At 34.1% G+C, this 23,581-nt stretch overlaps 1 protein-coding gene across 1 annotated transcript in view; it reads right to left on the bottom strand.

Annotated features, from left to right (window-relative positions):
- Positions 1 to 23,227, bottom strand: part of SHOC1 (shortage in chiasmata 1) — a gene marked incomplete at its 5' end in the record, with an annotated part of 88,770 nt that extends 65,543 nt beyond the window's left edge. Inside the window, 7 exons of the mRNA XM_082656743.1 lie at positions 579 to 729; positions 1,661 to 1,772; positions 1,977 to 2,142; positions 9,210 to 9,394; positions 16,767 to 16,854; positions 20,576 to 20,699; positions 23,183 to 23,227. Of these exons, the coding sequence (XP_082512869.1) occupies positions 579 to 729; positions 1,661 to 1,772; positions 1,977 to 2,142; positions 9,210 to 9,394; positions 16,767 to 16,854; positions 20,576 to 20,699; positions 23,183 to 23,227 (871 nt within the window). The remainder of the gene's footprint in view (positions 1 to 578; positions 730 to 1,660; positions 1,773 to 1,976; positions 2,143 to 9,209; positions 9,395 to 16,766; positions 16,855 to 20,575; positions 20,700 to 23,182) is intronic.
- Positions 23,228 to 23,581: the final 354 nt, after the last annotated feature.

Genomic DNA, 23,581 nt, shown 5'->3' with positions numbered 1-23,581 from the left:
TCTGTTGATGGCAAGCATCCCTATTCTCAATGGATATCACAAATCCCCCTTCACTCCTCCCTAATGTTATTTATCTTCGATTATTTCAACTGGAATGTATGAGAGGACAGTTAAACATTTGGGCTCAAATTATATTAAAAGACTTCGACAATATTTACTAGTTTAACCGGGAAGAAACCATCTAAATTCTAGGTTATGACTCTCCCAGTCATCTGATTCCATGAATCATAACCTTACTCTGAGCTTCTAAAGTCAGCATAGAAGTTGTTAGTGCTTTGTCACTATGTATAAGAAAATAACTCAAAAAAATTAATACAGTCATACGTGTTTTAGCTCTATTTTTATAATTATCTTGAAATGTTAAATTAATTTCAGAGACATTTTAAGCTTGCAAGTGTATAAAGAGGAGACAATGAGAAAAGTGTCTTATCAATAATAATTTTGAGATTTCGTTGTGCAAATTTACGGGACACTTAAAAAATCTGAAGGTTCAGAAAAAAGTTTAATGAACAAGAATTTTTATAACAAACATTATTAAGTAGTTCTAACAAGTAATAGATTTTAAATTTAACTCTCACCTCTTCTGAAAAGCTTTTCATTTTCATCTACATAATTTATCATTTCTGGCATTAAGTTTAATGACTCCTTCAGTTCTGAGAGTGATGGAATATCAACTTCTTGTTTGAGGCTTGCAGATATTAAGAATTCACACTCAGGAAAAACTGATGCCTGAAATAACATATAGGTAAAACTAGTTTTTAGTGAGGTTTTCCAAATAAATATTTCTGAGTTCATAAATAGATACATTTGCTTAATTGGTGTACCAAATTTTAAACTAAACCCACACTCAAAAACTTTAATGCTCTGCATACATTTTATTTAAAAAGTAAGTGTAGCAGCCAAAAAAATATATTACAAGCAATGTTCTCTCTGAGTAATATCCTTCATGGCCACCGATTACATTAGTGACATACAATATCCCTAGATGCAGAAGTATCTTCTTTCATGTTAATAACAAATTTTCAAAATTCTAAATTAAAAACAATCACTGCAGCAAATGAGAGCTGGTGAATGGAGAAGTAAAAAGAGCAGATGGAATGGAATGGATCTTTACTGCATTCCACAGAATTTATTTCTCTTTCATTCCTACAGAACTGGATTCTTCAACAAGTGAGACTGTATGTGCATAACTCTCAGAATTAACAGGGGAGGAAGAGGGAGACTGGAGAAAAGGGGCTAATAGGTGAATTAATTTTTTTACCATGTGTGTTAAAGTTTTTAGTAAAAAGAAAAAAAAAACCTTTAAATGCCTTAAGACCAATATGTATATGACCACTTAATGTCCCATACCAGGTATATTGATTAAAATTACAAAACAATTCCCTATATCTGGGCTGTACACCAGACCAATTAAATCAGAATATATCTGAGTAGGATCCAGGCTTCAGAATTTTATTAAAATTTATCAAGTACTTCCAATGTGTAGCCAAGGTTTAGACCACTGTCTCTGAAGTAAATTTGACTCTTTAATTGATACACGCTCAATCCGTTATCAAGTCTTTTTAACTTGACAATAGTAAACGGCCAATGTATATTACTACATCTTGTAAAAGTGTGATTTACTAACTTTTATTTAAAAATTACTGAAAGCAAATATTACAGCTTCATTTAAACCTACTGTATCTTCTAGCTTCTCCTGACAAAAGTTCTCTTTATCCATGTAAAAATCTTCCACAAAACCTTTCATATCTCCTTGAAAAGAGAAACACTCCCTTAACAAAAAAATAAAACATTAAATTAGTGTTTACTAAAAGCAAGGTACATACCAAATGTAGTTAATCAAAATACATAGTGATTAAAATTAGAGTTGAGGTAAACAATGATAAAATACTATGATTGATAACATCTAGACTTGTGAGCATACAAAGAATATTTTCTTCTCTTAAAAATATTCACAACACTGGGCAACTAAGTACCTGAAAAAATCAGCTTCTGTGAACATCTGTCCTTTGAAATCCAACAGGGGATCCTTTACCAAAAATAGTTTTAGCCTACTCAACAGAGTATGCGAAGTTGGTAGCTGACTTCTATAGGTCATCAAATTATTTACAAAAATTATTTCTTCATCATCAATATACAAATCTGAAAATAAATAAGAAATATAAAGGAAGAAGAAGAAATCTAAAAGTTATACAAAAGGATCTAGATAGTTACTGTAGTCAGCCATTGATACAGTCGGGGTTTTCAAACGCATTTTAAAATTTTATTTATTTATTTATTTAAAGTATAGATGATGTACAATATTATATAAGTTACAGGTGTACAATATAGTGGTTCATAATTTTTAAAGGTTATACTCTATAGTTATTATAAAATATTGGCTATATTCCCTGTGTTGTATAATATATTGTTATAGCTTATTTTATACATAATAGTCAAACACATTTTAAATTCTCTAGTTCCTCACTGTACCGTGCAAATAAATCATGTAGCATAGTACTGGTACACAGGCAGAAGCTCAATAAAATGTAACATTATTTAGTACACTGAGTAGTAACCAAATGTCCTGAAAGAGTTGTAAAGGCTCATATTTTTTTCCAACAAAATTAATGTAATCAATGGAGGAAAACATCTTGTGGTCTTATGCCTCAAAACAGCCAGGGTTAGCCTCAGCAAGATTGTAAAGAAATAAAAGCATTTGACTTCTGCTGACCCTAGTGTTTTCTTCTCTGTAAGATTTTATCTCTTAAGGTCTCCAATTCATCCCCAGAGACTGACATGTAGGGAATGGAGATGGTCTAAAAAGCCTATAAATGAGGCCAACTCTGATTCTAGCACGCTAAGGTTGTTCAAACACGTTTGTTATAAAATTAATTACAATGGAAGCTGTGTAGTGAAGTATCTACTAGAGAAGTGTGACACAGCTTGCATATTAGGAAACACGACTGCTAACAGTTAATTGTTGGAAAAGCTTTCTCCTCTCTATCCCCACCCTATCATGTTTGGGCCACTTTAGAATCTTAGCTAACAGTGTCAGTGCTTTAGCAGTTTCTAGGCCCAGGAGAGAACATAAAACCTACTCCCATTCCTCAATAATCTCTGAGTGGAAAAAGAAAGAGGAAAATATAAACTCAGATGAGGAACTACTCAGAAAACCAAGCTCCCCAAAGCGAAAGCCACCTTGAAGGGGAAGCAATGGTCTCTTGTTTTGGGCAGTGGCCTTTCAGTTAAGTAATTTTAGAATGGTATGAGAGAAGGATAGCATGAAGTGATGTCTCCCATGACCAGTTACATCACTGGTATACATGTGCTTAATAAATATGTGGTGTAGAGTAGAGAGGCAGGGACCATCTCTTTGCCTAGTGCTAACTTAAAATACCAAAAGAGAACTTGTTGTGTAAGCTAGCCTCCTAAGAGATTGTTCATCTGTTTATTGGAACCTGTTAAGTTCTTGACAATCCTGTGGCCAAGAGCTTCCCACGCATGATACACAGCAGAAAGCTATCCAAAATCAGGTCCATGTCTAAGCAGGGTTTAGCTGAGACGATTTAAAGACGGTTTGTTCGTAAATCCATTCCGTAAGTGCTAATGAAGTCATGTTAACAGTAAAAACCCAAACAGCATTCATTTATATCCCCATCTCCACCTTCCACTTTCAAACACAGCCCCTCTAGCCGTCTTTCCTTCCTACAGGCTCATCCTGGTATTTCTGGGAGTCCATGAGGATGCCTCATATCAGTTATGAGGTCTTGTTTTCTAACCACCTTTTTTTTTTTTTAACATCTTTATTGGAGTATAATTGCTTTACAACTGTGTGTTAGTTTCTGCTGTATCACAAAGTGAATCAGCTATATGTATACATATATCCCCATATCCCCTCCCTCTTGTGTCTCCCTCCCACCCTCCCTTTCCTACCCCTCTAGGTAGACACAAAGCACCGAGCTGATCTCCCTGTGCTATGTGGCTGCTTCCCACTAGCTATTTTACATTTGGTAGTGTATGTATGTACATGCCACTCTCTCACTTTGTCCCAGCTTACCCTTCCCCCTCCCCGTGTCCTCAAGTCCGTCCTCTACGTCTGCGTCTTTATTCCTGCCCTGCTCCTAGGTTCTTCAGAACCATTTTTTTTCTTTTTAGATTCCATATGTATGTGTTAGCATATGGTATTTGTTTTTCTCTTTCTGACTTATTTCACTCTGTATGACAGACTCTAGGTCCATCCACCTCACTACAAATAACTCAATTTCTCTTTATGGCTGAGTAATACTCCACTGTATGTATGTGCCACATCTTTATCCATTCATCTGTCGATGGACACTTAGCTTGCTTCCATGTCCTGGCTATTGTAAATAGAGCTGCAATGAACATTGTAACCACCTTTTTCTGTTGGAGCCACTTGAGGGCAGCATCACACCACAACTAATGTTCTTTATAACTATCAAAGGTTTTACTAGGGGTGTTACTTCCTTATATTCTACGAAATCCAGCATACCCTGGATTTCTTACCTTATTACCACTAGTATATGTACCAACACAGATATGAGGAGACTGTTTTCCTCTATTGTAGAGGAGTGTTAAATTGTCATGAGGAAACAAAATTTTGGCTAGTTAACTATGAAAAAAAGCAGAAGGAAAGAGGTCTACTGACAGGAAAGAAGATAGGGTTATTCTTTGCAGAAGATACTTTTGTCTACTTAGAAAACCCAAGATAACGAAATGAAACAACTGAGTTCACTAAAGTGTCTGATAAAAAATTATAAAATCAATGGTTTTCAAATATATATATATAAACCTAGTCAAAAATTAACGGAAAAACTCGTTCATGACGGCCACAAATATGCAAATATTGAGGAATAAACATAACAAAAATGTGCAGAAAGTATATGGAGGAAACCATAAAATGTTAGTGAGGAGCATTATCAATCAATCAATCAATCAATAAACTTGAAGAAAAGGCAAGATAAACCGTTTTCCTGGCTAAAAAGACTAACTATGGTAAAAATTCTAAAAGGTACCAATAACATTTCGATATCTCAAGTGGTCTGTCTTGGAACTTGGAAAACTGATTACAAAGTAAGTCTGGAAGAATATAGACGTGAGAGTAGGAAAAAAATGAGGAGACTATTAATACATGTTACACTAGTGTATTAAATAGTTAAAACTGTATGATACTGACACAGTAATAGGTAAATCAATAGAACATAATAGAAAATCCAGAAACAAACAGTAATGTGGATGAGGATTTGGCATATGATGTAAGTGGTATTTCTAATCAGTGGGGAAAGGAAAGAGTATTCCATAAACAATATTGGGAAAACTGCCAAAACATTTAGGAAAAAATTTTTTTATTTTTACTTTTAAACATATGCTAAAATCTTGAAGAAAACCTCAAACAAAATATGAATAAATATTTATTTAATCCAAGGAAGAATTTTCTCAGTATTAAAAACAATGAAAGAAATCATAAAGGAAACACTGACAGGACTGGTTAGGTTCAAATTAAATATATTTGGGGTTATTGATATCTTTGATACATAAAGATAAAATATAAGAATAGAAAAAGAGACAAAGAAGAGAATCATCTCACAACATGAAAATATGCAAATGAACACTAAACACCAGTAATTTTAAAAATGCAAGTAAAAATATAATTTTTTGCCCATCACATTGGATAAATGTATTACAACGTCAATAGTAATGATGATAAGGCTGGCATGAATAGGGTATTCTCATACCATGCTAGTGGACGTATAGCCAAAAAATGCTTACATCAATAATTTCATTTCCAGAAATTCACTCTAAGGAAATAATTGGAAGTGGAAACATAATGCAAAAAATTAAGAAACAGAAACCTCATTAAATAGAATTGGGAGATGATCAGGGGAAGCTCTCATGCTCTGCTATGATAGCAGAGCCCAACAGAAGGAAGACGCCTCTTTTTTCCTGGCAAGGACTCAGCCAATGAAAAGCCATAGACTCTTTGTTTACTATAGCCCTCCCAACTTCCTTTTCCCATCTATAAAAGAGTTCCCCTGTTGCTGGGCAAGGACTTACATGTGGCTCACCATGGTTGCAGACCTGGAATTGTAATTCTCTGCTGATCCCAAATAAACCCATCTTTGCAGGAGAAATATCTGGCAATCTATTTATTTCAGGTCAACAATACATTTAGGAACGTACTTTAAATTAAAAACAACATTAATTGGGAAATCTATAATACATGAATAAGATTAAAAGCTGCAGTAATTAAAAGCCATGATTTGGAAGAAAACTTAAATATATGGTGAAATGTTTCCAAAATACTGTTAACATTTAAAAATACTATAAGGCATATACAATAAGATCACAATAGTAAAACAATTTTGTTTAGATTATAGAATTATAAGTTTTTAGTAAAGGGACATTCTATATACTTAAGATGTAGGAAAACATAAAATTCATTAATAAAATTTTAAATGAATGAGGACTGATAAAATTCAGTCCTCATTCATGATCAAAAGCTTAGCAAACTCGGAATAGAAGAAGCTTCCTCAACCCAATAAAGTATGTAAGTTTTTCTAACGTTTCGCCGTTGAAAATGATGTAAACATTGAAATAATATTTATATCATTTTTAATGGTGAAACAAAGTATTTCCTTTACTATCCAAACAAGACAAGGATGGCAACTATTACTGCTTCTATTGAACAATGTACTGGAGATCCTAGCCAGCATAGTAATACCACAAAAGATGTAAATGTCGTAAAGGGAGAAACAGATGTCTAATGAAATCACTATCTCAAAGAGAGTCTTCCCATGTTCACTGCAGCATTATTCACAATAGCCAACAACCTAAGTGTCTGTTGAGAGATGAATGGGTAAAGAAAATGTGATACACACACACACACACACACACACACACACACACACGCACACACACAGGGAATATTGTTCAGCCTTGAAAAAGGAAATCCTTCCATTTGCAACATGAATGAAACTGGAGGGCATTATGCTAAGTGAAATAAGTTAGAGAACAACCAAAACTACCACATGGTATCACTTATATACAGAATCTAAAAAAATTTTTTAATTAAAAAATAAAAAGCCAAACTCATGGAAACAGAGAGTAGAATGGTGGTTGCCAGGGTCTGGAACTGGGGTGTGGGGGAAATAGAAAGAGGTTGGTAAAGGGTACACACTTGCAGTTATAAGTAAATAAGGTCTGAGGATCTAATGTATAACATGGTGATTATAGGTGATAATACTGTAGCGTTTAAATTTGCTAAGAGAGTAGAACTGAAGTGTTCCCACCAAAAAACAAGAGAAGAAAAAATAAGGTAAATATGTGAGGTGATGGATGTGTTAATTAACTTGATGGTGGGAATCCGCTCATAATGTATACATATATCAAATCATTACATTGTACACTTTAAATACATTACAATTTTATTTGTCAGTTATACCTCTATAAAGCTAAAATACATGTGGGTGGTTGATGAAGCTAGGGGGCTGCTGCTTTTTATTATAAACATTGAATAACTATTTGACTCTCTAAACTATGTACATGTACTATTTTTAAAAATTAAAAATTTGTATTTATTTATATATTCCTGGGATGTCTAAAAGGATATTCATAAAAATGGTTACATTTATTGACAAATAATATGTGAATATTATAGAAAAATTAGTACATATGAACAAACCAACAAATAATAAAAAAAATACCCACTGTTTTTATGTCTTAAAGAAATATGTTTGGAATTAACTTATTATTTAGTAATAACTATATTTCTTATAAGACAGAGCAAATTTACAGTATCAATTGAATCTCAAAGTATAATACATTCCTTTAAATTTAGACAGTGAGACCAAAGTATCTATAAATCTGGTAGCAATCAATATAACTGCAAGGAAAATAAATGGAATTGTAAATTTAAATTTATTAAGTGACGTCAAATGACACAGGACCCTTAAGGAGATATAGGATATGGACAATTCATATGTATTTGGGAAACTCAAGCATATTTTCATTCAGTGTATAATAGTTAAAGAAGCTTCTGGTTCTAGCTGATGACAGATATTATGAAATTTGCCAATAGATGCTTCTAGCTTGACACATTAATATAATAACAGCTGTGGTTGGGTAGCCTGTTATTTTTTACAAATCATATCTTTACATGTATGTATATATAATTTGATCCCCACAAAATTGTTTATAAGAAATTAAAAGAATGAACTAAAAGAAAGAAATTATAGAAGAAAATTGAAAACCATAAACTTTTTAATAACTGTCAAAATTGTACCACTTTTTAAGAGTAGATTTAGACTATGATCAAATCTTCTGACTCCAAATTCAGGCTCTTCCTATTATAGCATGCTCTCAAGTTTAGTCTTTAATGCAATCTCTATCTTCTCAAACTATAAGAGGGATTTAACTCTCTCTATATCACACACATATTTGCCAACACTAAAAATTTTATACACCATTAATGTATCTACATAAAAACAATACTAAAAGAACCAAATTATTTTTCATGTTCAAGCTAAAGCATATCTTAAATGATAGTAGCAATTATATAATGGAGACATAAGTTTTTCAATATAAAAAGGGAATAGGTTGTTATACATACAAGAAAGGTAGTTCTCAGCAAGTTTTTACACAGTTGGAAAAATTTATCACCCTCTAGTAAGATGAGAGATTTGGCATATAGTTTGGATAAAATGTATCTTTAATTATTACTTACTGTAAATTTGTAAAAACAGAGTGAATTTCTTGACCTAATTCTGCAACTTTTCTATCTCCACTTTGAATTATGGTTTCATATAAATTAGGTAAGATTGAAAATGTTTAGCATATTTGGGGAAATAAAATATAACTCTCACTTAATAATCTACTACTTTAATGTTACACCAGACTGCTGTGTCATCAGATCTGTACATAGATGCTAATATCGTTATAGCAATATGTTGTGAGCAACCTATAATCAAACCTCTGAGGCTATTCTCAAGCTCAGCACACTTAAACTCCAAAAACAACTACATTTACAAAAAGGGGATTAATATGAAAGAAAATATTTCACTAATGTGAAACTCAGAATTACAATTTTGTGGGTGAATACCCTTAGCAAAATAAAAAATTTAAAAATCCGATAAAAGAAAAAAATCACCGAAATGAAAATTTGTATATTAGTAAGAAATGTTTTATAACAATGGAAATAACAAATGTTTTACCTTGCTTCTGTGCTTGAAGTAATGGACATTCTTCTAAGCAGTTGACAAGTGTAAAGAATTCATTGTAGTCCTTATGGTTATATAAGCTGGCTTCTTCTACTTCAGTTTGGGAGTCTGGGTTTGAACTTGGAACAATTTCCTCAAATTCACAGCTAAGCTCGGTCATCATTCCTGTAACTGTTTTCCTGTGACATTAGAAAATTACTGATTTTGTGTATGTCCTATTTTAAAACATCTTTATTAACAAGTAGTATATGTTCACTGTAGAAAATTATCAAATTCCAACAGATCCAGAGAAAAATTACCCATAGCTCCCCCATTCAAGAGATGAATTTTAAAATTTTGTATTTTCTCAATTATTTTGGAATATTTTAAAATAAAAGTGGATTCAAGTACATAGTATTCTGTAACCTGTTCTTCTCCTGCTAAACAATGAAGCATGAGCACATTTATATGTCAATCAATGTACATTCATTTCATTTTTGAGTGGATGAACAAGAACCCATTGTATTGGTAAATAATAATTTATTCAACCAGTTCCCTAGTATTGGAAATGTAAACTTGTTGTAATTGTTTGCTATTATGAGCAGCAATGCAAGGAATATCTTTGTGCACTTGTCTAATCGTTTTCTCAAAATGTAGTTCCTAAAAATGGAAATGATGAGGTTAAAGATACATAGATTTTTAGACTTTGCCATGCATTGCCAAAATGCCCTTGTGCTGGATATTGAATGTCTGCTTTTCCATGTCATTATCCAAGCTTTTACATTCTGTTCTACAACCTCGGAGACTGATCTCTGTGAACCAACTAGGCTCCCTTGCTCCGTCTTCTGGTTGCGTTCAACCACTGGAAGCACTGGCAGGAGATCAAAGGTGGGAAAACAAACAGGTTGAAATATTATTCTTTCCAAATCTTTCCCTCCTGGGCCACAGTTTGGAGAAGTGGCTGCATTCTTCTACCAACAGTTATATCTTTTATCAGACAGCCTCTCTCCCATAGCTGCAGTTCTTACTGTTTTGGTTACTGCTCCTTCAAGCTTAGGGTGGTAACAACTTCCAGCTGTTGTTAGTCCTGGGAACTTTTTTTTTGGCTCCCTTGACACCCTGCCTGTACCTTGCCTGTTTCCTGATTGATCCAGGTATATCTGCCATTGTCTATATCATTGGGGTATTTGGACTTACAAGAGATCTTTCCACTGATTTTTGCAACAGATAAATATATTATTGGCAATTGAGCTACACGTTCTGATATACATTTTTATGATATCCTAAAATATTTTAGCCTTAATAATTCTCTGTACAGACTGAAAGAACCAAAATCAATATAATTCCCCAATGTAATTAGAGAAAAATAATGAACATGTCATACCCAAATCATATATAGAAAAATCTCTAAAGTTTCTGCTTTACTCTTTAAGAAAATACAAGGTACAAGAAAAAATATTTCAACTCACCGAGGTCCATATTACTCATAAGAACACTGATTCCTATGTGGATCTCTATAGACTTCTAAATTTAGTGCTTAGATAACTGCTTTTTAAAAAAATAAATATTACTGACAGAGTCAGTACTTTATAAAAATCCTTGGTACTATAGTTTTGAGAAAACCCCATCAATTCTCTTTCCCTAGATATAAGTGAACTGTAAAGACCAGTATTTCCTGGATCTCCTCCTTGTCCAATATTATCTATTCTTTGTTCATTGGTGCCACTCCCTCTGCCTAACTTGCAGTGCTGATGTTTCCCAGGCTTCCAGTCTATATTGTCTTTGCTTTCTTTCCATGTCATTCTTTTTGAGTAAATTCATCCACTGCAGTTCACTAATTCCTTAACTTAAATGAAATATTTATTGAGTGTCTACAATGTGCTAACACCTCTTTAGGCACTGGGAGTGGAATGGTGAACAAAACAAAGTTCTTGCGCTCATGAAGTTTACCTGCTAATGGGACAATAGACAAATATATAAATAAGTAAATAACATAATGTCAGGTGGTGAAAAACTGTTATGAGTGAAATAAAAAGAGATATTAGAACATCAAGTAACAGCCAGAGGGTTGACAAAAGGTATATTTTAGAGAGTGTAGTTAGTAAATGGCCTTCTGAGGAGCTACAGATACCTGAATAATGGTAGGGAGTAAGCCATACAGAGGCTTAAAATAGGGGAGCAAGGTTGGCATAGTCTAAGAAAAGCAGAAAGGTCAGGGTGACTGGAACTGAGTACCACTGATGAAATGGATAAACCACCAATAACTGAGACATTTCACGATCTGATTTATGTCTTTAAAAATATATATCACAGGCAAACTCTTAGAAGAAAATATAGGAGTAAATCCTTGTGATTTTGATTTAGGTAAAGGCTTCTTAGACATGACACCAAAAGCACAAATAACAAAAGAAAAAGTAGATAAATCGAACTGCATCAAAATCTAAAAATTTTGTGCTTCAAAGGATACCACCAAGGAAGTGAAAAGATAATCCACAGGAGAAAATATTTGCAAATCACATATCTAATAAGGGACTTGTATCTAGAATACATAAAGAGCTCTTAAAACTCAATAATAAAAAGGCACATAACACAATTTAAAAATGGCAAAGGACTTGAATAGACATTTCTGCAAGGAAGATATACTAAAAGCCAATAACTACATGAAAAGATGCTCAACATCATTAGCCATCAGGGAAATGCAAATCAAAACTACAATGACATGCAATGAGCCAACTACCAGGATGTCTATAATCAAAAAGACAGATGATAACAAGTATTGACAAGATGTAAATAAATTGTAACTTCATATACTGCTGGTGGGAATGTAAAATGACACAGCTGCTTGGAAAACAGTCTGGCAATTCCTCAAACAGTTAAACACAAAGTTACCATATGATCCAGCAATTCCACCATTAGAGAAATAAAATCATATGTCTGCACAAAAACTTGTCAACAAATGTTTATAGCAGCATTACTCATAATAGCCAGAAAGGGGAAAAAATATCCATCAACTGATGAATGGATAAATAAAATGTGGTATATCCATCAAATGGAATATTATTTGGTCATAAAAAATGAAGTGCTGGGAATTCCCTGGCAGTCCAGTAGTTAGGACTCCACGCTTCCACTGCAGGGGGCAAGGGTTTGATCCCTGATCAGGGAACTAAGATCCCTCATGCCACGTGGCCAAAAAAAAAAGTGTTGATACATACTACCAAATAGATGAAACTTAAAAACATTATGCTAAGTGAAAGAAGTCAGTCACAAAAGATCATATATTGTATGTACGATACTGTGATTTATAACATGAGATATATATTTGGTCTTCATATCTGTTTCTGGCACAGATCTCCTAAAGCCATTGGAATTTCCTAAGTGATGAGAGTGATAAAGTTATCTTTGGTTATGTGAATAAGGTGACTTTTGGAAAGCACCTAAGGATGGGGACTGGTTGCCACGAGAAACAATCATGTGAGTAGAAGATTGGAACTTTCAGTTCTACCCCTCTGACCTCCAGGAAGGGGAGAGGGGCTGGAGGTTGAATCAACTGCCAATGACCAGTGATGTAATCAATCATGCCTATGTAATGAAGCCTTCCTAAAGACCCAAAAGGACAGGGTTAAGAGAGCTTCCAGGTTGGTGAACACATGGAGGTGCTGGGAAAGTGGGGTGATGGGAGAGAGTATGGAAGCTCCATGCCCTTTCCCCATGCCTTGACCTATGTATCTCTTTTATCTGACTGTTCCCTTTTGTAGTAAACTGGTAATCCAGTAAGTAAAATGTTTCTGTAATTCTGAGTCTATCTAGCAAGTTGATTGAACCCAAAGAGGGAGTTGGAACCTCCAGTCTATAGATGGTCAGTCAGAAGCACAGGTGATAACCTTGCAAACGGCATCTAAAGTGTGGGGTGCGGGGGCAGTCTTATAGAACTAAACCCTTAACTTGTGGTATCTGATGCTATCTCCAGGTTGATAGTGTTAGAATTGAGTTGAACTGTAAGACACCCAGCTGGTGTTAGAGCATTGCTTCATGGTGTGGGGAAATCACCACCACCGCCCCCCCAGCCCCCGCTGGGATTGGTGTATGATTTTAGTTAGATTCCATTTAAAAGAAATGTACAGAATAGGCAAATCTGGAGAGGTAGAAAGAAGACTAGTGGTTGTTTGTCCAGGGGAAGGGGGAAAGAATAGGGAGTAAGTGCTAATAGGTACTGGATTTCTTTTGTGTTGATGAAAATGCTCTAAAATTGATTGTAGTGATGGTTGTACAACCCTGTGAATATACTAAAAACTGCTGAGCTGGACACTTTATTTTTTTAATTTTTTAAAAAAATTTTAAAGATTTTTTTGATGTGGACCATTTTTTAAGTCTTTATTGAATTTGTTACAATATTGCTTCTCTTTTATGTTTTGTTTTTTGGCTGCAAGGCATGTGGGATCTTAGCTGCCCAACCAGAGATCGAACCTGCACCCCCTGCATTGGAGGGCAAAGTGTTAACCATTGGACCACTAGGGAAGTCCCAGAGTTGGACATTTTAAATGGGAGTTATATGGATATGAATTTTATCTCAATAAAGATGTTATATAAACCAAACCAGAGTATAGGGTCATACAGACTAGGGTTTGAGGGTTTGAATCCTCACTCCAACTATTGACTAGCTACATGTCTGTGGGCAATTGACTTAATCTGAGTCTTAGTTTCTTACATGTAATCTTGGGATTGTAATACCCATCTCACATAGTTATTATGAGGTGTACATGAACTAAATATATGTGCAATGTCCTGTATTCAACTGCATTCATCTGAATGCAGCAAGCCACAGAGGAATAGAGAATGTTGTTATATGTTCTTCCTCTTGCTCTAGTTGGCCATGAGCTCTGTCCTGGAAGCTAGGAAGCTTACTGCATGGTTCTCCATGATCTTTTTGCATTTTGCCCTTGTCTCCATAATTCAGTAGCCTCAACTCCTCCTTTAGCCTGCCCATTAAGATATCTTCATTTTTTTCAAATTTCTATATTTACCCTAATATGTATTTATTTGTTAGGAATTTAACATGTCTTTTCAAGTATGCTGGTGGTCTTTTTTTAAAACAAGTTAGAATAGTTATTATTTTTATTAGTGCTCTGTTGCAAGTAGCATAGCTGTGACTACAGAAGCTAATTTTCCTGTATGCCCTGTTATTTTTAGTGTGCAGTTTTGAAGAACATAAGGTTTTTCAGGACACATGACAGAAAAAGCCTATATATGTTAAAACAGTGTACCAACAAATTAATAAAAGTAAAAAAACTGAGATCTTAGAATCAATATTAAGAAGTAACAAAACAGGAGGAAGAAACAGAGGTGAGAAAGAGAGGAAAAGCAAGGTTTAGGAAATCTAGGTAGTGCTAATGATCAGAATGTTTATTCTTAATTTCCATTAGGTAACAAAGCTCCCGAATTTAAAATTAAATTTTGATGTGGGAAATCTCTAAACCTTCTGCTCAATTTTGCTGTGAACCAAAAAGTGATCTAAAAAGTAAAGGCTATTAAAAATTAAATTTCACTTCATGAGACAAACTTGAAATTAATGATGACTAAAACACACACAAAAAGTCTCGAGGCTAGCAGGTCATGGCTAGTGAGACAGTTTCAATTCATCAGGGGCTGAGGCTTCTTTTGTTCCACTCTGCCATTCCTAGATTTAGTTCTTATCCTGTATACTCCAAGGTGGTTGCTGGAACCAATTGTTACATCTGTAATCTATCATAACATCAGAAAGGAGAAAAGTGAGGAGAAAAACACACCATTTCCTTTTAAGGACATTCTTCAGAAATTGCATAAGCGTCTTTTGATTATATGCTTTGGGAAAAGCTCAGTCACGTGGCTACAGGGAGGCAGAGAAATATAAATTTTATTCTACGTGGTGCCACAGAGTCCACCTTCTTTGCCATGGACATGATCTTGGTACTGCAAAATGGAGGGTCGGTTATGATGGGGTGCCCATTGCTTCAGGGCCTCGCATTTCTCTCATACAGGAATCCTTTGTTTGAGCCTGATCATTGCCTTTGTTGAGTAATTATTGCACATTTTTGCTTCTATTCAGACGGGCTGTTTCCTTTGCCTGAAATGCTTTCTCTCAACTTAGTTTATCCTTCTTTGTCCAGCTCAAGCTCAGTTCCTACTTCCTTGTGAAGCTGATCTCTCCTGCTTATAAAGGCACAGCCCTACCAATCTAACGCTTAGGGTGAAAAGAAATTTTAGAGAGCATCTTGTATCTTGTAACTCAAAGTAGGCTCCTGGACCAGCAGCATCAGCACACTTAAGAGCATATTAGAAGTGCAGAATCTCAGGTCCCAACACAGACTGACTGAATCAGAATCTCCATTTTTAATAAGATCCTCAGCGATTCATATGTACATTAAAGTTTGAGAAACACTGACTCATCATCATTATACTGATACAGAAAGTGAGGATCAGAGAGAGAAAATGACTTGTTGAGTCACTACTTGACTTTTCAAATCAAGTCCACATCTTTTATTTCATAGTGCAGAGCTCTTTTTACTACACTTTTCTGCTTCCTCCCTGCTCTAGAGTTTAGTCATGTGATAGATACTTTGTAGTGACCTTATACCTTGTGATAGACCTTTTGATGGTCATTTTATATTATCATTTAATTCTTAACATTGTTAATTTTTTTCTGCTCATATATTATCTTCCTAATCTGATTTTCAAATTCCTAGATGACAGAAATAGTAAATTGGGCTTCTCTGTATTTAGAGGCTGGACACATTTAAGTTGGTTATTTGTTTCTTTCAAGAGTAACTGAGGAAAACTTAAATTACTAAAACTGGAAATCTGAACAATAACTAAATCCTTCCTGGGTCTGATCAGTACTCTTTGCATGAAGTGAAGCAGCAGAGTAAATTATTTACATTTGCACTAAAATCTCTACTTTATGTCTACCTGAACATCATAGAATGGGTTAGATGTTCTTCCTCATATTATGCTCTGTGTTCCTATCTCTGGCATTGTACTTCCCACATTCTATCGTAATTATTTATTTATAAATCTCTATCCCTATTTTCTTGTGTTCTTTGAGAGTAGAGACTGTATCTTATTCATTTTTTATCCTGTATCCAGCATACAGAATAGTATGCAATAAATATCTGATGAATGAGTGAACTAATAATAAATAACATTTTGACAAAGTATGTTAGAAAATAGCCTTAATCTGCATTTCTACTACAGGGATTAAAAAGACTGATTTTAATATAAAGGATTTTTTATAGACACTTTCCACCAAAAGTTTACTTATTGTTAAAAGCATAATACCGTCTTGGCTTTATTTCTGTCTTTTCCAATACAAATGCATAGAAAACTGTTAATATGTGACAAATGAGGAAAAGATAGAAAAGAGGCTGTAAATCATTTCGATTAACCCCTCCTTTGTGGTTCAGACTAGGGCTTGTTTTTTGGATAAAAGAAGAAAACCTGTGAGGATGTAAAGGAAAGGATCTTCTCTCTTAGCTATCTGGAGAATTTACTATTCATCTTCTAGATGTAAAGGGGAAATTTGGGATTAAGGATACATACTTCGCAGGGAACTCCTCCACAAAGAGACTTGCTTTCCATTGATCCAAGAGTGAGATTTCTGTCATTTCACTAACTGAAACAGCTGAAACTAGAAAGGAGAATGGTAAACGTTAGCTTCTGGAATTTTCTTTTAAACTTAATACAAGGAAGCCAAACATTCACCTTTTACATTATGGTGTTATCTTTATTTGTTCACAAATGTAATTTTTTCAAGTTATACCAGATTCCAAATACTTAAATAATCATTCTCATTATTACAACACCCACTAAAAAATTAAAAAAAAACCCGCCTCACCACAGTCAGAACAATATCACCTGAACAGAGCATTCTCATTTATACAGCCTCTCTTTTGCTTATACAGCACTACCATCCCAGATAATCCTGTTCAACAGCTCATGTAACTTCTCATAAAGCCTTTATTTACCATTCCAGCTCACTCTGATACATTCCCCTTGAAGGGCCATAATATTGTCAGTGGCACTCACTTCAGTACTTAATCATATACAGTCATAGTTTAAAATTTTATTTGTATCTATAGCTTGTCTCCCAAATTAGACCCTTCATTCCTTGAGAAGAGGAACCACGTCATATGCTAGTGTCAGAAGCAGCAACTGAGTGAAGAGGCAAAGGACCTGTATTCTACCTAAGAGTTAGCTCTTACTATTCTTGTTACCTTGAACAAATAACTGAACATCTGAGTCTGTGCGTCACTGAAAATATAAAAGTTTAGTGGTTAAGAATACAGGTTCTGGAATCACCCTGCCTAGATACTTATACTGCTACTTTATTAACTGCATGATCTTGGGTAAATCTCTTAACCTCTTTCTACCTCAGTTTACTTATCTACAAATTAGGAACAATAATGGCCTTTTCATAGTGTTGTAAAGATTAAATGTGATAAGACATGTAAATTGCTTAGAATGGTGCCTGACATGGTGTAAATGCCTAATAAATTTTGGTGTTATTGTTATTATTATTTTTAAAAAGAAGAAAAGGAAAAGAATTAGGAAAAATAATTAACTCATTTTTTTCCTTCTATAGTTTTAGAGAAGCATTTGATGAAAGCTACTCTTTACTTTATTTCCAACCTGACTGAGACCTTCAATCCACTGATCCTTCCATTTTTACAATATATTCATCCTCCCTCATGTCCTCACTTCCTTTCTCATACAGCTTAGGTTCCATGGCCAGTCTCACAATCACTCCCTCACAAAGACTCTTAATTCCCTTGCCTCTCTTTCCCTTATACCAACTTAGGAAACCCCCTACTCTTCACTTTGTATATGTACACTAGAACAGCTGAAAATTATTTGGGAGAAAAAAACCCCAGCCATTCTGAATAAGCTCACTTGAGATTTTGACCATAACTTTTAAATGGGCATCCAACATTGACAGATGATAATGGTAATTCATCTTAATATCCTTCTTAATAAAACTGACTTTCTCATTCTTCAGGACAACTATTTGACACTCCCCCCACCTCAAATTTTTGATACTCATCCCCCTACCCACTCTCTATGTCCTTGCCTCCCCACAAAAAGTTAGTATAAATAGAAAAGAACGACCTCATCTTCTACCACCAATTCTAACATCTCACTACCATAAGTACCTACAAACCCTGCCTTCCTATCGTATCATAGTGGAAGAACCATCCTGGCTTCTAATACCAACTCCTCCCATTGTGCTCTTGATATTATCCTCTTTTACTAAGTTATCCTTTTTATTTCCTGCATCATCATTTTCTTTCTTTTTACCAAGATTATTTCCATTGGCAGACAAACATTTTATAGTCTCTTTCCTTATCACACATATATTTTTTTAATTCGCACATCTAAAAAAAAAACTCTTTACCCCATTTCTCCCTTCAGCTAATGCACCTCTATTTTTCTATTTACCGTCATAGCAAAATTCTTCAAAAGAGTTGTTTATAACTACCATCTCACATCCCACTTCCCATTCTCTTCTCAACATACTCTGATCAGGCTTTCATACACAATATTCCAGTGGAACTGCTCTTACCAAGGTCATCAATGATCTACATTTAATTAAGCTAATGGTCAACACACAATTCTCATCTTACTTGACACTTTAACAGGGACCAATGCTTTTGACCACTTCTTCCATCTTGAAACACTTTCTTCTTTAGACTTCTACAACACCACACTCTTCTGGTTTTTCTACCTCACTTGTCTTCTTAGCTGGTTTCACCTTCTATATCAGCCTTTTAATGGCTGGAGTGTTCTACCGCTTTGTCCTAGGTTCTCCGCTCTATCTATACTAATGCTCTCAGTGACTTCATACAGTTCTACAAATTAATGTGCGTCTACATATCAATGACTCCAATTTGAAACTCCAGCTGTGCTCAAGATTAATATAACCAATTGCCTCTTGATGTCTCCACTTAGATGCCTAATAGGCATTTTAACCTGGCCAAAGCAGAGCTATTGACTCCAGCCACGAATAGGCTTCCCCACAAGCCTTTCCCCATCTTAGGAAATAGCACTGCCATCCACCAGTTGCTCAGGTCAAAAACCTAGAAGAAACTCTTTATTCTTCTATTTTTTTTTTTAACCCTCTCACTGTTGGCTGGACCTCTAAAATTATCCCAATCTCAACCACTTCTCACATCTTTATTACTATAAGCCTAGTTTAAGGTACCATCTTTTATGTAGAGTATAGATTCACCTAGTAGTCTAGATTCTGAACCATACAGTAGCTTCCTGATTGATTTTCTCGCCTCTACCCTTGCCTCCCAATCCCTACCCCTTCCAACCTCCAAACAACAAGAATGGTTTTTCCAATGCAAAAATCAGGTTATGCCACTTTTTCTTAAAACTGTCCAATGACTTACCATATCAGCCATAATATAAACAAACAAACAAACAAACTCCATCTTATGGCCTTCAAAGCCTCATATCTTTCAGAATCTGCCTACTTGTCAGATCTCCCCTTTTTCATTAAGTAGTCACGATGGCCTAATTTTCTGGTCCTTACACACATCAAGTTTACTCCTGAGTCAGGAACTTTGCAGTTGCTTGAAAGGCTTCTCCCCTATATCTTTTTATGGCTGCTGCCGTCTTATTACTCAGATCTCAACTCAAATGTCCACCTCTTCATTGTAGTCCTACCCTAACCATCTTAGGAAATAGCATTCCCTACTCCTGAAATTTCATGTAACATTACACTATGTATCTTCTCTATACATTTATCAATACCAAATATTAGTTTACATGTTTAATGGTTTTATTGTTGCATCCTCCTTACCTGTCTGAAAACCCAGTGAAGGCAGGGACTATTTCTATGACTTATTCATAACTGTGTTCTTAGCACCTGTAACGGTGCCTATACAGAATACAGGGTAAATAAATGTCGTTAACTGACTTGTATCCTCCAGGGAGGCTAGTCTTTCTTAAGTCTATGACGTGATAAAAGCAAAAGATGGTATTTTGTACATATACATTTAAAAATAGTTTTATATTCAGTGTATTATTACAACTTAAAGTAGCCTTCCTACAGTTGAACAAGATCCTATTATAGTACAACAAATGTTACAATGTTAGAATATTTTAAGACTTCATCACCTACATATCTTTTATTTATTCTATTCATATCTAGTACAAACTTTCCAATTCCTTACTTTGTCACCTAAATTCTGTCATAAAAATATTAATTTGTAAACTTCTTGGAATTCTGATATGAATACACTTTTATATAATGAGAAAATCACTGCATTTTCTTAATAATTTATTATGCTAAACTCTGAAACACTTTTAAAAATAAATTTTTAAAAAATAAAAATAAAACATACCTCTTGTCCATGGCTTCCTAAATTTATTATCAGTAATTCTTGCAGGATAATTTTCATCTTGATATAAACATGAAGGGATTCGAAGCAATAAAGCATCTCTGCAAAACTTCTTTCTAACTACATTCTATGTAAGAAAGTAAGATTATAAAATCTTTTAATATATAGTGGGTTTAAAATACTTATCTGTCAATATTCAGAATACTAAAATTCTCTCAAATTTATATTATTTTTATTTAAAGGTAATACATGCTTACTATAAAATATCTAACACAGAACCACATAACTGAGAAAGTCAAGGTCCCTAGTCATATCAGTAATAGTTTGGTGTATTTTCCTAGATACTTTCTTTTCTAGATTAGGCTAAAATATGTGTGTGTGTGTGTGTGTGTGTGTGTGTGTGTGTGTGTGCGCGCGTGTGACAAAAAAAATGGGATCACATCATTTATATACCATTTAGCAATGTGCTGTTTTTCACTTAACAGTATAATATGGCTATCTTAACTTTTGTTTTCTACATCTTTGCACAGTTTCACTTGTGACATCCAGCAAATATGTTACTAATTTTTTTAAAAATCTAATAATTAAACCTTAAAAGGATGTTAAATCAGTTAAGTAAGCTTATAAATCAAAATTCTCTATACTTGGGTCTGCCTTTAGTTTCCTGCTTTATTTCCCATTACTCTTTAATACTAACTGTAGTCTTTAAATAGATCAATTACTACCCCGTTAACATTTAGTGGTCACTTCCTCATCAACACTGTGGTCTACACTGTGCCTCTGAAAAATGCCCTGATACTCTTCTCTAGCTATCAAAATTCTATTCATCTTTCAAGGCTCATCTTAAGCAATATTTCCTCTATGAAGCCGTCCCTCAGTGACTCTCAACTTCCCACAGAATTCATTATTCTACGTATTTGGACAAATAATAGTTTCTTGCATTACTTCCCAAGAGTTTTATGTTTGCTGAAGGTATAATAACATATTAAATAAGAGGTCTTCATTATCTAAGAATAAATGGTACAAAGAAAAGCTCAGTTAAAGTAATTTATATAAAATGAGGACCAAAGATTCATAGTAAAAAGGAAAGAAAAGCTTGATTAGAACTTTGTCTAAAAAATGAAATAAAGTTATAAAAATTAAAATTTATATTTAATGAAATTTTGTTCATAGTTAGCTTATATTTATAACTGATTTTTTGTCATAATTTCCCTCAAAACCGTGTTATATGACGATATGCATGATACTAGTCATTACTTCACCTTTGATCATAAATATTTCTAGAAAATATTTGAAGATTTAATCAAATTTTCCCAAGGCATCTCTGACTCCTTTGATATTCAAACCATTCTCTTTCTCTTGTCTGTAATCTGGTCTAATTTTGTAAAATCTTCGTCTGATAATAACTTTACCTGTTATTTGAGTGGTTCTTCAACACTGTTTTCACGAACTTTACAAAACCCAGTATCTTTTGCAAGATTTGCCATTGATTAGTATATCTGTATTGTATCATGGCAAGAAACTAAGATACCAGCAAGAAACTAAGATACCATTGGTGAGGATGAAAGTGTGAGGATGTTTGAGTATAGACTAATTTTGCAAGTGGAGAATACATTCATAAATATTTGTGTAACGATGACCTCTGATTCCCTACCATATATGTGTTATAATGATACATTTGCCTTCCTCGGTTATGAGGGAATAAGAAAACCTGAAGATACCTATATACCTTTTTTATTTCCTATAAAATATAACACAGTTTTAGTTATAGTGGAGCAATTTTTTTCCTGATTGATGGGGGTCAAGTTTATAAAGAAAACCAAAATTTAACTTGTTAATTAAGATCATAAGAACTATGAACTGTTGTGTTGTGTGACAACTATTCTAATTAGTTTCTTTTTTCTTTCTTTCTTTTTTTTTTTGCTACGTGACATGCGATATCTTAGTTCCCCCACCAGGATCGAACCCATGTCCCCTGTATTGGGCGCGCAGAGTCTTAACCACTAGACTGCCAGGGAAGTCCTTAATTAGTTTCTTAACGATGTGCCTGGTTTGAATTTCAGCTTTGTACAAGCTATTTAACTTCTCTAGACACCATTTTTCTAACCTGTAAAACTGTAAAACCTGATAAGATAATAGTATCTTCCTCATGGAGTAGTTATGATCATCAAAATGACATAATCCATCAAAAGAGCAAGTGATCAAATGATATAATCCATCAAAAGAGCGAAGTATCTGGCCCATAGTAAGTGGCCAATACATATTGTTACTGTCATTTTATCATAAAGATAACTGGGATTGCTTTTTCCCCACTCGTCTCAAGATCGCTCAAGATCATTCATAAAAGCAGTCCAAACTTGTCAAGAGTTTCTATATTTTTTTCCTGCTGACAGCTTCAAATTCATGTTAAATTGTCAATAATTTCCTTCCCAAAGTAGCATTTTTAAGGTATATTAAAAGTGGAAAGTAATTTTAAATGAATTTCAAAGTAATTAGACTAAGGATTACTCTAAGGACTACTGAAAAATAATCATAATCATATAGTGAACGTAGATAACATTTTTATATCATAATTTTTAGTAAACAGGTAGTGATCCAGTAATACTCTACCTCATATGAATAGTCTATTGCGCAATATTTGAATGCTGGAAACATGTCTTCTTTCTTTGGAAGCAGTACAAATTACAACGTCCGGAAATATAAAAATTAAAAGTAAATGTTGGTAAAACAGCAAAGCCAGGAGCAGAAAACCATTCTTAATCACAAACCATTGGTTCATTCATTTTAAAAAAGGCTCTGAATGATAAAAATTTAACTATGAAAATAACATTTATTACTGTGATTTAAATCTAATATGAAAATAATATATATTGGTATAAAATTGTTCATATATTTTTCATACTATTTTATCCATACAACTCCTAGCTGGTGGATTGCAATATATTTAATGTGATCATTTTGTTGCAAAAGAGGTTGGGGTTCACAAGACTGATAGTGATTTTCTCAGGA

Source organism: Grampus griseus (assembly GCF_964374135.1).
Source record: "Grampus griseus genome assembly, chromosome: 6".
NCBI classification, from domain to species: Eukaryota; Metazoa; Chordata; class Mammalia; order Artiodactyla; family Delphinidae; genus Grampus; species Grampus griseus.
This window is presented reverse-complemented; position numbering and strand designations above follow the sequence as displayed.